At 32.5% G+C, this 14,604-nt stretch overlaps 1 protein-coding gene across 1 annotated transcript in view; it reads right to left on the bottom strand.

Moving 5' to 3' along the window:
- Epg5 (ectopic P-granules autophagy protein 5) overlaps window positions 1-14,604 on the bottom strand; it is a 40,984-nt gene that overhangs the window by 10,168 nt on the left and 16,212 nt on the right. The window contains exons 19-27 of the mRNA XM_090101724.1: window positions 14,321-14,414; window positions 13,788-13,933; window positions 12,631-12,741; window positions 12,193-12,337; window positions 11,941-11,993; window positions 11,599-11,685; window positions 11,206-11,329; window positions 10,223-10,417; window positions 9,682-9,807 (exon numbers count right to left, since the gene is read on the bottom strand). Of these exons, the coding sequence (XP_089957850.1) occupies window positions 9,682-9,807; window positions 10,223-10,417; window positions 11,206-11,329; window positions 11,599-11,685; window positions 11,941-11,993; window positions 12,193-12,337; window positions 12,631-12,741; window positions 13,788-13,933; window positions 14,321-14,414 (1,081 nt within the window). The remainder of the gene's footprint in view (window positions 1-9,681; window positions 9,808-10,222; window positions 10,418-11,205; window positions 11,330-11,598; window positions 11,686-11,940; window positions 11,994-12,192; window positions 12,338-12,630; window positions 12,742-13,787; window positions 13,934-14,320; window positions 14,415-14,604) is intronic.

Below are 14,604 nucleotides of genomic sequence, written 5' to 3'. Positions count from 1 at the left end.
TAGCTTCTATCGCGGGCCTTGAACGCGGGGACCGAATCCAGAAATTACGTAACGAAAAACCTCACGCTCCCCACGGGGACGGGCGCGGAGGTGTGGCTTGAAGGCATAGCATGCAATAGCTTTACCGCGGCAGTCCCCGAGTGACACACGTCTTTTATTATTATATCATGATACGATATCCAATGACATCTATATCATGGGCCTGTAAGGCAAACAATTATGTAATTCTAGAATATTAAGTGTATTTTCTTGTTGGAAGGATGGGGATAGAATGTTACGTCTATGTTACGGGGAAAAATCGCTGAATAACATAGTAGTTTTATAAGTTCTCTGTCGTGATCGTGGACGATTATCTTAATAAAATTAAATATAATACTTCGCCTTTGTTCAACTAAACTAAATATTATTATCGCAAAGTAAGGATATTCCTGAAATAATTTGGAAAATCCAAAAGTGCACGCCTCATAATTTTTTTTTAATAAATATTTATTAATTATTATTTTTGTTTATTTAATAACAATTAAACCACATCGAATCAGACCCTGAAAAATGAAAGGGTTCTATTCCTGAGCATACTCAAGCGTAAGAGAAAAAAAAAGACTCGATTAGTAAAGTATTTCGGTCGCTATCGTGTTAACAAGAAAAAGGATCCGCACATACAGACACACGGACGTCCAAGACAGAACTTTTTTAAACTGTTTTTTAACTAGTTTAAATAACAAAAATGACATCAAAAATATCATGAACGTTAAAAATAGTGTTTTTTCTTAATATGTGTGTGTATGTATTATCTTACAAGTGCAATGTATGATACATAAAGACATTTTAAGTTTGAAAAATCAGATGTTTTGCGCGAAGTGACAGTAGTACCCACCTCAACGCTTCGCTTATGAGGCGTGCAATAAACCACTTTTAAATTATTCATGAATATATAATATACATATTAAAAAAAATTGGTTGTCTGTAAAGTCGGTTTACTGACGATAGTTGAACGTGACAACGTCTGATTGTGCTTCTTTGTCGCTCGTTCCGCGCTCTCGCTTGCACTTCAAGCCTTACATGGAACGCCTCAAAGCGAGGTAACGCCGCATGAGTCATGTTTTTTCGTGCGTGCAGCCGGCTATCGAATTATAAGACGTTGTCACGTCAATACAACATCCTATCTTAAGGTGATTGCAACGATCTGTTCCCAGCCAATATCCCGCTAGATGGCGCTGAATTCTACATTTCTAGTTTATTTGAGTTTTTGCGTAATTGGAATAGTCATCAAACCTAGGAATAGTCATGGCGGTTACTGAATATTATATTTTATTGAAATATGTTATATCATTGCCTTAAAATCCACCCAATTCGGTAAAATTATGCGTTTTAACATCTGTCATTGCATACAGGGTCGTTTACACACACAGACGTATACAAAAATGATAAAGATTTAACTCTAGATGGCGTGAATGTAAAGCGCGTCACACACGGTGAAGATACTACCTATAATATTTTATCTAATCTAGTAATATTTTATATTACAGTATCTTAAGGTATCCGGTATCAGCGTTCTGACCATCATTTTTCTTTTTTCGCTGTAGAACCGCCATCCTGTTACAAATGACCCACAAAGGAGAATGACCACGGGTGGTATCGGTAAAATTTTAGTTGTGCCACGTATTCGTTATATTGTTAATTCCTATTTGTATTTATAATGATCATATGTATCAATATTAAGTCTTAATTAAACCGGATAAATTGAAATAATAGTAAAAGTAAAAGTTTTTCTTTTGAAACATGTATGACTACGTATGGAATCGGTAAAATACTAGTTGTGTCATGTGTTCGTGATATTGTTAATTCCTATTTGTATTTATAATGATCATATTTATCACTATTAAGTTGTAATTATACCGAATAAATAGAAATAAAAGTAAAAGTTTTGTTTTGACACATACCTATATCTATCTCTCTTGCAAACGTCATATGTCATAGTTTCTATTTGAAATGTCAAATGAATGTGTTCGACGCATTGTTCGATGTTATTTTGAAATAATGTTTAAATTACGATTTACTTTTCACATTTGTCTTGTAAATTAAAATATTACCTATGTAATAAATGTAAAACTTAACGTTCATCGTTAGTTTAAACTCGATTAAGTAGTTTTTTGAAGTGTTGAATAAAACTATTGTTTTATTTTTATTGTCGCGAACTGCGGCTTATTTACATAAAAACTTTAATCATATCTAAAAGTACTAACATCAAGCTTTAAATTGAGCTATATTTCATCTTGACACAATAAGTTTGATTGCGATACCAAGTGCCATAGTCACTTGGGCAATCTCCTGTGGTTTTCATTTTTCTGTATGGGTAGACAAAACTTCAAAACGCCACCTGCTACGGTTTATATTATTATGAACGATTAGCTTTCCGCCCGCATTTTCAAAAAAAAAACCCGTATAGTTCCCGTTCCCGTGGGGTTTCCGGGATAAAACCTATTCAATGTGTCCAAGTTACGTTCTATATGTGTGCTAAATTTCATTGTAATCGGTTCAGTAGTATTTGCGTGAAACACACACATACACATCCTCACAAACTTTCGCATTAGTAGGAAGTAGGATTGTTATAAAAATAAAAGTTATATTTGTTGGCGTAAACTATTTTATTGTAATTTTGGGAAATAAATAATGTCAAAATTGATTACCTACAATAAAACGCAGTTTTATTTTATTACCTACATTACACTATTGTTTTTTTTTATCAAAACATGTATTTGAAGTAGCAAATATGATATTATGCTGATCCAAGCATTTTCACTCAAAACTAATATCACTAATGATTTGTAAAAGTAAATTATTTCAATATACATTTCATAACCAACAAGTAAGAATAATTATTCATACAACAACACTATTTACTATGGAAAAAAAACCAGGAAGGTGAAAAACATATTTACGATTTCGATGCACTCGACTTTTAGTAAAATAATAGGTAAAAATATTATTATGGTTTTGATCACAGACATATCTGTGGTTTTGATTTTAGCTACTAGTATCAGAAAGCTGCGTGTTCAATGCACGTCGGGGTCCCACAACTGTGGAGGAAGGAAGGTAGAATACCTCCATCGAATAAGTGAAGTTTCTCGACATACTCGATTTGCCGGCCGGCCTCAATGAAGATTGTCCGAAAGTTGTATATGTGCTCTGTAACGAAAAAATTTCGCTAGCGCGATTCAGAGTGAGGTGTCGTACAATATACCTAATGAAGTTTTTCATCTTTTTATTTTACTGCAAATACAAAATAAAAATTAAACAATGGTAATGTAAATTCTAAACAAACTACTACCAAAATACAATTAGAACAAAAATCATTTGACTGGTTGATTTCACCCAGAGGCCAGAGGCGGCTCGTGACAAAATTGTATGGGTGTTCACTTGAAATAAAACAACGAAAATACAATAGCGTAGCAGGATAATTTATTACAAAAAAAAATGAGCACCACATTTTATAAATGTCTATAACACTAAAAATTACAAAGTACAGGCTATTTCAAAACGAATTCAATGACTAGGTAGGTATCAATAATTAGTAAATCACCGAATTTGCATTCGCGAGCGTAGGTATCCATAGTGTTTGTCACTGACGGTCACTGACCTCTATAACTTATAGTTATAGAGGTCAGTGGTGTTTGTTGTGTAAACATGTATGTATTTGAGTAGTTAGTAGCATATTATATTCTGAATTTCTGATCCATGCCTATTCACTCAAAACTAATAACACTAATGATTTGTAACAGTAAATTATTTCAATAGGTAGGTATTTGAACATTTCCCAACAAGACGTAAGAATAATTATTCGTAGGTATACAAGATACAATAACAAATCTAATACACTATTTATTATTTTATTATTTACTAGCGGTCCGCCCCGGCTTCGCCCGTGGTACATGTTTAGTGTTTACGTTTTCTCTCCATAAGAAGTAATAGCTAGAGAGCTAGCGCAAAGCTACCTGTATGTATTTGACCAGACCTGGATTTTTGTGTGTTGATTCCCCTATACCTACTATACATGAGATGAGGAGTCACTAAGCCCAGAGTGGTGGACGGGGCGCGCGCTTAGGTAAGACAGGTGGAAATTTTTGGCGAACTTTGAAACCATTTGACCACGTCTGCCATTTTGATATTTGAAAATAGATTATTATTACTATCGGAAAATAACAATGGCAGACCATTATCACGCGGATAACATTCTGGCAGACACTTATGAAAGTGCTGAAAAAAATACAATTTTGAAAGTATTTGACCAGATCTGCCATTCATATATTTTATTTATTAGGGTCTTAAAAACTTATTTTCGAAACGGCAGACATTTTCATTGCGTACAGACTTCAGCAGACAACAAAACTTTACAGACTTCAGCAGTCAACAAGACTTAGCTTCTACATGGTCAGATGTATATATGTATTACGTTCCCTGACCTTACATCAATGATTTACTTTATTAATGTTTTTATGGTCATTTACATTTAATTTTGAAAACTATGGAATAAAATTTATAAATTTGATGATACAAAACTAAATATACATTTGTAAAGAATCTCAAATATAAAGTTGTGTTGCAAATAACAAATCATCATTTAAATATTTAGTTTATTTCTTTATTTAAGAAACAATTAACAATTACAAAACAACATAAAAAAACACGCATGCATTTATTGAAATGTTCATTCATCATCACTATCGTATGGCGTTGTGTGACTCGTCTTCATAATCCATTGAATCGGATTCTGTAAAAGTAAAACGTAAATTATATAATAAAAGAAATGAGTCATTATAAACTTACCTAGTAAGGCAATGCCTTTGATGTCGCACGATGCCGCCGCGCCGCCAGTGTAGGTACTTCTGCTGCTACATGAAAATATGCTAGGGTTGCAACAAATGGGAAATAAAACAATTGTGATTATTACTATTATGATGTAATCATTTATTCATATTATGTACATTCAAAACAATTGCTATTATTAAATCTGATGTAATTATTTTTTCATAAATATATAATTATTATTAATTACATAATATATTGCACTGTGAAATATTTACGTATCACTTTATTTTTGATGTTCTTAATTGTCTTTTATAAAATTTAAGTGACGCATTCGCATTGGGATCAACAATCCGATAAGAAAAGAATGGAGACAACATATACATAGCTTTGATTTCAATTCTACAGATACAAAATATACAATCTATCTAAAATGATACAACGGATGTTTCCTGCGTTTTCTCGTCGAAATACCGAAACAACGTAATTATTGTATAGTAGTTGGGCGTGAAAGTAAAAAAACAAATGAAAAGTGTTTTCCATATGATTATTTATTAAATTTACGCGATTAAGAATAATTTCAACGATACAATTTAGTAACCGAGAATTCAGAGGATTAAAGAAAATACCTGCCTGATCATTTTATCAAACTCTAAAAGAATTATGGTTATTTCGCATCACTCGGTTTATTAGTTTGGTAATAATTATTAAAGGTAGTTACAACCCTAGCCATTGAGTCGAACGGTAGGCAACACAATATCGACTTTGTGCGGGTACATATGGTACATTTCTTCTTGCTGTGAAGCGTAATTATTATTATTAAGATTTTTTAGGCTATTTTGAATCAGCTGTTCTAATTTAATTCTAGAAATTTATTAAAACGTGATTTTTTTAAAAGTATATTATGAGTTTATAAATACCTCAACCAATAGTTATTGTGTCCTATCCTCATTTCTTTATATCTTGGTAGTTAACTAAAGTGTTAAATTTACATAACCTCAACAACAACATTTACACTGCCACTGCACTAAAACTAAACTAACTAGCTCTCTAGCTATAAGAACCATCCTCGTACTTCAAGGGATATAATAAAAAAAGAACTATCGAAATCGGTTCAGCCGTTCTCGAGTTATGCGCTTACCAACACATTTTGCGATTCATTTTTATATATAAGACTAGCGGTCCGCCCCGGCTTCGCCCGTGGTACATGTTTACGTTTTCTCTACATAAGAACCATCCTCGTACTTCAAGGAATATAATAAAAAAAGAATTATCGAAATCGGTTCAGCCGTTCTCGAGTTATGCGCTTACCAACACATTTTGCGATTCATTTATATATATATACTAGCGGTCCGCCCCGGCTTCGCCCGTGGTACATAATATTTACGTTTTCTCTACATAAAAACCATCCTCGTACTTCAAGGAATATAATAAAAAAAGAATGATCGAAATCGGTTCAGCCGTTCTCGAGTTATGCGCTTACCAACACATTTTGCGATTCATTTTTATATATAAGATAAGATTATGTGAAAATAACCAGGAAGGTGAAAAACATATTTACGAAAACATAGTAACATAATATGGCTGTCGCTACAATAATTATATTTCAATTTTATCTTTTTATACCTAGTAGAACTGGCCGACGAATAAAAAAAATCGTATTAGAATAAATACAATAAATTACGGAACAAAAAAAGGATTGTAACTGAATTAGGTATGTTTGTTTCTGGGCGCACCGTTTTCGACGACGCGACGCGCGACGTAAGCGTATAGGTATAGGTACCTACTTTGCTAAAACAAACTAATAAAATTGTGTGTCTGTCTGAAAATTCGGAAAAGCATATTTTGCAAGTTTGTAATTACTTTGATAGTTTACCGATTTATAATAATTGTAATTGTATAATATATAATTTGCAATGTGGTGAAATTTCATAAAAATCACGGGCCAATTTTTTGTTTTGAATCCCACCGAAAATATAATTGCGTTATTAGAATAATTAATTACTATACCTACCCACGATCAATTATTACAATATAGTCTCAAATGCATACTAGAGAAATATTGCAATTTGATTCAATTAAAATGCATAGCATACAAAAATAAATTCACAACACAAGAAATTCCGCGCGCAAATCATAGCGCGTGTCAATGAAATCAAGAATGTTTTATATCAAGCCGACGCGGACGACGACGCGACGCCGAACAAAAGTACCTACGACGGACGACCACGCTTCGAGTTGCCAAACAACATGAGTAATAAATTGTTTACAAAAAAAACAAGTTTTCCATTTTTCTGTATGAGTAGACAGAACTTCAAAACGCCACCTGCTACGGTTTATATTATGAACGATTGTTATAAAAATAAAAGTTATATTTGTTGGTGTAAACTATTTTATCTTCTTATATATAAAAATGAATCGCAAAATGTGTTGGTAAGCGCATAACTCGAGAACGGCTGAACCGATTTCGATAATTCTTTTTTTATTATATTCCTGGAAGTACGAGGATGGTTTTTATGTAGAGAAAACGTAAACATGTACCACGGGCGAAGCCGGGGCGGACCGCTAGTTGATCAATAATTTTGGAATTTAAAATTGTCAACATTGATTACAATAAAACGCAGTTTTATTTTATTACACTATTGTTTTTTTTATCAAAACATGTATTTGAAGTACCATATAATATTATGCTGATCCAAGCATTTTCACTCAAAACTAATATCACTAATGATTTGTAAAAGTAAATTATTTCAATATACATTTCATAACCAACAAGTAAGAATAATTATTATTATTCCTACCTACAAAAACAAACCTAAAACACTATTTACTATGGGAAAATAACCAGGAAGGTGAAAAACATATTATTATTTACGATTTCGACGCACTCGACTTTTAGTAAAATATAGTAGGTAAACATAATATTATGGTTTTGATTTTTGCTACTAGTATAAGAAAACTGCGTGTTCAAACTACTTGTTTGTCTGTCTGAAAATTCGGAAGTACTTTGGTAGTTTACCGATTTATAATAATATTGTATATATCGTTGTTTAAAAAATATTCAAACACAATAAAATATGATATACTGATTTATCACTGGTTTCAGTGATGAACTGATGAGTCAATTATAGCCACTATACTTTCGTCATACGTGTGTATGATTGATGTGATTTGCAACGTGGTGATATTTCAGAAAAATCACGGGTCAAATTGTCCCACCGAAAATATAACTGCGTTATAAGAATAACTATACCTACGATAAATTATACATAATACAATATAGTCTCAAATGCATACTAGTGAAATATTTTATTTGAATCAATAAAATAAAAAAAAAAAATTAAAAATAATAATAATACAAAAATAAATTCACAACACAAGAAAATCCGCGCGCAAATCATAGCGCGTGACAATGAAATCAAGAACTTTCGAGCCGACGCGGACGACGAAGGAGCCTAACAAAAGTACCTACAATCATAGGCGGCTCGTGACAAAATTGTATGGCCGTGTTCACTTGAAATAAAACAACGAAAATAGGTACCTACAATAGCGTTAGCAGTACAAAAAAAAAGAGCACCACATTATAAATGTCTATTTATACACTAAAAATTATAGAGTATTTCAAAACGAATTCAATTATTATTTAGCAATAATTAGAAAATCCCCGAATTTGCATTCGTGATCGTATTCATAGTGTTTGTCTACACTAATATTATAAAGAGGAAAACTTTGTTTGTTTGTTTGATTGTAATGAATAGGCTCATAAACTACTGGACATTTTACCAATGTTTGCAAGTTTGTGATTACTTTGATAGTTTACCGATTTATAATAATTGTATACTTATATCATTGTTTAAAAATATTCAAACACAATATGATATAGGTACTGATTTATCACTGGTTTCAGTGATGAACTGATGAGTCAATGTTAGCCACAATACTAATCACTTTCGTCATACATGTGTATGAACTATGATTGATGTGATTTGCAATGTGGTGAAATTTCATAAAAATCACGGGCCAATTTTTTGTTTTGAATCCCACCGAAAATACATATATTACTAATTGCGTTATTAGAATAATTAATTACTATACCCACGATCAATTATTACAATTTACATTATAGTCTCAAATGCATACTAGAGAAACATTGCAATTTGAATCAATTTAAATGCATAGCATACAAAAATAAATTCACAACACAAGAAATTCCGCGCGCAAATCATAGCGCGTGTCAATGAAATCAAGAATGTAATTTTATATCAAGCCGACGAGCGACGACGCCGAACTAAAGTACCTACAGTACCATTTACCTTCAGTGTACAATACAGTTTACAGACCTACGACGGACGAACAATAATGAGTAATAAATAAAAAAAAACATAGTTTCTAAGGTCATTAGTTTTATTTTATTTTATTGTTATTTTCTTTGAACGATTGGAAATGAAATTACTCAATTTTTACACAGAACTTTGATTTATTAGAATTATGCTCATTATGCAGCATAAGATAACGAACGCGAATGCACGACATCTAGCGCGTCAATGTCTAAACATCGCCTTTCGTTTAGACATTGACGCGCTAGATCTGTAATAAGTATATAGTCTATGCGCTAGATGTCGTGCTTTATGTCGTGTTTCGCTTGGCAAAAGTCACGCACACTACTGTAGAAGTGTCAAATTTTTCCGGTATTTTACTGTTGTTTTTCTAAGTAAATATTGTAAATTATTGATTAAAAAGGTCGAACGCGCACACATTTCATTATAGAGAAGTGATAAAATGATTAGTTTTAAAGAAATAGTGTCTGTGTTAAGTGTTTAGAGGTAATAAAAAATGTATGGAGGGACGGTCGGAACATCAACCTTAACAAAAACTCACTTCAATAAGAACATGATGCTGTTCGTCGGGCTTCGCCCCCCATCTCTGTGCAGCGCCCGTTATCGCCTCCAACACTTGGAGTCGCTGCGATGTATCCGCGGCTTGTGACCAACGTGACATGTCGAACTAAATAAACATTAAATATTGTTAAAATGCAGCATTTTTTATATTAAAAGGTTCCAAAATTGTCTTATATACAGTTAGATTCACGGTAAAATACTCGCAAGATCTTAATTTATGACAAAAATAGACTCTTAATTTGATCAACTATACAGATTACTTATATCCTAAACAAGACCGGTCTACTGGTTGAGTTTAAAATTAAAATTTTAAGGATTCGTTTTTGTATACCAGCACAATAAAGTGTCCATAAATAAAAGAGGCATTACCTAATATATTTTTTTTAAAACCTCAAAATAGTCCCCTGCATACTCACTTTAGACAAATAGCTAAAGGAGGTGAAAATTCATTTAATTGCATGGATGGATGTGTATTGACACATCCATCCAACTAAACAATCGTATCATCAAAATAAACTCACTTTAGACAAATAGCTGAACATCGCATTTGAGGGTAGTTTCGTTTTACACACAGCTATATACACATCAGCCCAGTTTTGTAGCGGCAAGCGAGTGGGAGAGATTAGAGCTCCACATAACATTTGTTGAGTTGGATCACCCTTACTCCAACGGGATAGGACTTCCACTGTACGAGAACTGTCGTGGCATATCCATTTCTGGAAGTTTAGTAAAAATATGTGTTTGTTAAAATAAATTTTAAAATAAATTTTCGACTGACCGGTTGGCTTGGTTGGTAGTGGCCCTGCCTTCCAAGCCAGAGGTCGTGGGTTCGATTCCCACCCGGAGCAAATATTTGTGTGATGAACATAGATGTTTGCTCTGTGTCTGGGCGTTAATTATCTATATAAGTATTTATTAAAAAATTATATATGTATGTTTATCAGCCATCTGGTTTCCATAACACAAGCGAAAGCTTAGTATGGGATCAGATCGTGCCGTGTGTGAAAATTGTCCTGAATATTTATATTTATATATTAATATACTAAGTTTCGCGTGTTTTCTGACGTTTGAAATATTTGCAAATTCATTTTTTTCTGATCTTGTGGTTTAGCGGCAAGCGAATTGTCGTGATCTGAGCTCCACATAGCATTTGCCCGGTTTGTAGTTGCTCCAATGGGATACGAAGGTATTTATCATCTTCTGTGTTTATCCTATATATATGTTTTATTTGGCTTTTGTGGTAAAGCAAAGTTAATTGTCAATAGACATTTTGGTAAATTCTAAAATGATTCCAGAATACCTTGGAATTATTTAACATCTGTGCACTATTGTACTAATAATTTTCAAGAATGAATTTAATTATTTGAACTTTTTGGTTCTATTGAAAATAGATTAATATAATAATGTCAATGTTTTTCAATATTTTGTGATTGTTTAAGAACATTTTAATCCAATATTATAAAACAAATTCTGGTTTTATTTTCTTTCTAAATGTAATTCTTACCTCAGCTAGATCTGTAACAAGATTGGTCAGCAGCTCTTTCGCGTGTGAACACGTGTGAACGAGAGGGATGTATCGCCACACTCTTTCGCACACGTTTACTGCTGTTTCCGCATTTCGAGTTTGTCTGTATCACACATTTATAAAAAAAATAATTAAAATTCAATTGGAAATATTCTGCCAATTGCGTAACGTGGTAATGTTTTAAATGATATACATATAAAGATTTTGATTTCGACATATTGATCGATATAAGGGTAAATGAGTAAGGAGATTGGATGAACATTAAAGATATAATGTCAAACCATCAATGATTTTACAATTTGTGTGCAATAAAGAATATATAACTATACCTATAACTATGATTACTTTGTAAACAATAAAATGTTAACTGACCTCGCACACGTAAGCAAGGCAGCCGCAGTGCGTGCGAAGTGCGGTCTGGCGCGGCACAGGCGCCGCACGCCCGCACGGGACGCACGTCTGTACACAAATAAACCTTTACTTTTTTGTATATTTTAATGTATTTACAAGGTATTTACACAATTATTATAAAGAAAAGTTTCCTAGCTTAAATATTGTTGTGTTTCGACATAGAATATTTAACCGACATAAAAAAGGGGAAGTTCTCTATTCCTCCGGTATATTATTTAAAGGTTATTTTCAAGCGGGAATTCATTAAATCACTACACAAGCTAGTTTTAACTACATAAATTAATGAAAATGCTATAAACTAACCGATTTTCTTGTATTTCACGTTCCACCCCAGTAGATATGCACCATTCGTCTTCCTGAAAAAGAAATGTATTATAAATTAATAATATTTTTTTTTATCAAAGTTTCAACAATTTGCAAAAATTTTTTAATCAGGCTTCCAAATCAGTCAGTCAATTTACAACAATAGGAACTTAATATTGTTTACACTTAAATGCCAAATATTCTCATAAACTCTATTATATTTAAATTGGTCCTTCGAGCCAGGATACTGACCGCAATCCGTATAGTGATGGGTCGACAGTTCTGTGGACACGACTTTTTGACTGGCGGCAACGGCCTGCGCACGCGCAACTTGCTCACTAGCTCCCATAACTTGCTGTCTAGTTGGGAAATACGAGACACTTCTGATGTCCATTCCCTGGTAATAAATAATATTATAGTAATTAATTACTATATTTCAAGAGGATACCTACGATTATAGAAATTATTATTATGACATTTAGTAGAAATGATTTATAACTAAATGTCATAAATACGGAATTCTTTAAAAAATCCGAACAACTAAATGCATAACATAAGTTTTTTTAAACCTATGGGGATACATTTTTTTGTAATCAATGACACATTACTAAACGAATATAATCCTCCTGTTTTTCGATTACTCTATTAATCGATATATTATTAGAGAATAATACACATAAATAAACTTACCGTGCAAAATCAACAACATCGCCTAATCTCTGATCGATCGACTTCAATACAGCGCGCGAGTCCATGAAGTTAACATCTTCAACTAGTGACTTGACAACTAACTTTTTTCTTCTGAAATGGTAATAAAATATTATTTTACTGTTAAGTTAATAAATACAGCTACAATAACACTGACTATTGTAGAGCCATTTTAATAGGCAACATTTGACAGTTCAACAAAATTCAACAACGTAACCTAGTAACCACGACATAGAATAACATGATATTTCGTTTTGTTAGAACTGCACATTTGTTTAACTTTTTTCAATTAAGATTACATATTTATAATAATAATGACCGATAGAAGTAATTTTAGGACTTGATTTTACTGATAAACCATTCTAAACATAATGAACAATTTCTGATTTAAAGAACTGACGTCGCTACAATTTTGTGTCAATAAACCTTTTTTCTTTTTAAATACCAGAGACGTTACTCTAAAAATCGAAATCTGACATCTAGAATCGAATGCATTGATTACTTGGGAATAAAAATTATCATAAATTATTGACATGTGTTTCAAGTTCGATTGACAAATGTTTCAAGTCCGTATCGATTAATTCACTTTAATCGATGTTTTTAAGCAGGTTACCACCCTATGAAGATAAAATTGATAGACGTCAAATGTTGCCTATTAAATTGGCTCTACTATAGTAACTTGAACTATACTTATGAATAAAATAATAATATCGGTGGTAAATGTTAAAAATATATTATGACGATTCAAAAGTGCTTCTTGAAGAAGTCTAATTGAACAAATAAATGTTTGAGTTATAATGCAATAATGCTTCCTGCTGTTTTTTTTTATTTTAAATCTTAACTAATGTTATATGAATGCTTGTCTTTAGCTAGTAATAACTAATAGTTGAACCATATTTGACGAAATTTATTAATAGAGATAGTTAAAATTCCAAGATGAAAAATAGGCAACTTGTACATTACATAATATATGGAAATATATGGTGGTAAATGTTGAAAATATGTAATGACGTTTCAAAAGTGCTTCTATAAGAAGTCTAATTGAATAAATAAATGTTTGAGTTTGAGTATACTCTGTGTATGCAAGCAAATTAGTTCTATAAAGTTTACTTAGTCTCAAATAAAAATCGAATAATCACCTGCGATGTGTCCTATCACTTATTTCCCGTATAGCTTGCAGCGCCATCTCGTGGTGAGTTAGTGGAACTCGCACTGGACAGGGGACTGATTTTCGAGTTTGTTCTATATACTGCGGTACCGACGCTGACCATGCCGATGATAGTACCTGATTGTTTGTATAAAAGGAATCATGATATAACTTGCTATTTATTATGTGTAAACTAGTGTGCTACGAGAACATTTCGCAGGCAAAAGCGAGTATTTCTATAGCTTGTGTTGTTTTGATAAATAAAAGCAACATCCAACTGCGAAGTATCATCAAAATCCGCTCAGAGGTTTTCGCAAGACCGAATAACAATCATCCATACATTCTTAAAAACTTTCGAAATTGTTATATTGCTAGAATAGTTTTGATGTCACTACTAGTATTTTTGACAGAAAATCGAAGCCAATCTTCTGTAAGAGATCGGGATGACTCTGTGGTCGACGGCGACGATACTTTACTAAAGCTATCAAGGAATTACAAATTAAATATTAAATTTTCACAAATAACCTTTTCAGGTATAAACCTAGATATATCAGCATGGTGGGGCCAGGCTCTGACTTTATCACCTTCTTCCAACCAACGGGAATACTCTCGTAGTAATCTATAAAACATAATTATGTATTAAAAGAACATTATACATATTGCAAAAAAGAGCGTGTGTACTTAGCACACGTGTTAGAAGTGAAACTTTAACAAGATTCGATGATCGTCGCCTTACTCCATGACGTGACGTTTAAATTTTACTCTCAACGCGCCTAAAGAAGTTTCACTTCAAAAATATAAATAAAAAA

This window comes from Colias eurytheme, chromosome 5 (genome assembly GCF_061535395.1).
Source record: "Colias eurytheme isolate Ceu_HAF_F1 chromosome 5, ilColEury1 Martin Lab GWU primary, whole genome shotgun sequence".
Classification (NCBI taxonomy): Eukaryota; Metazoa; Arthropoda; class Insecta; order Lepidoptera; family Pieridae; genus Colias; species Colias eurytheme.
Note: the sequence above shows the minus strand (reverse complement) of the source record. Positions and strands in the feature narration are given on the sequence as shown.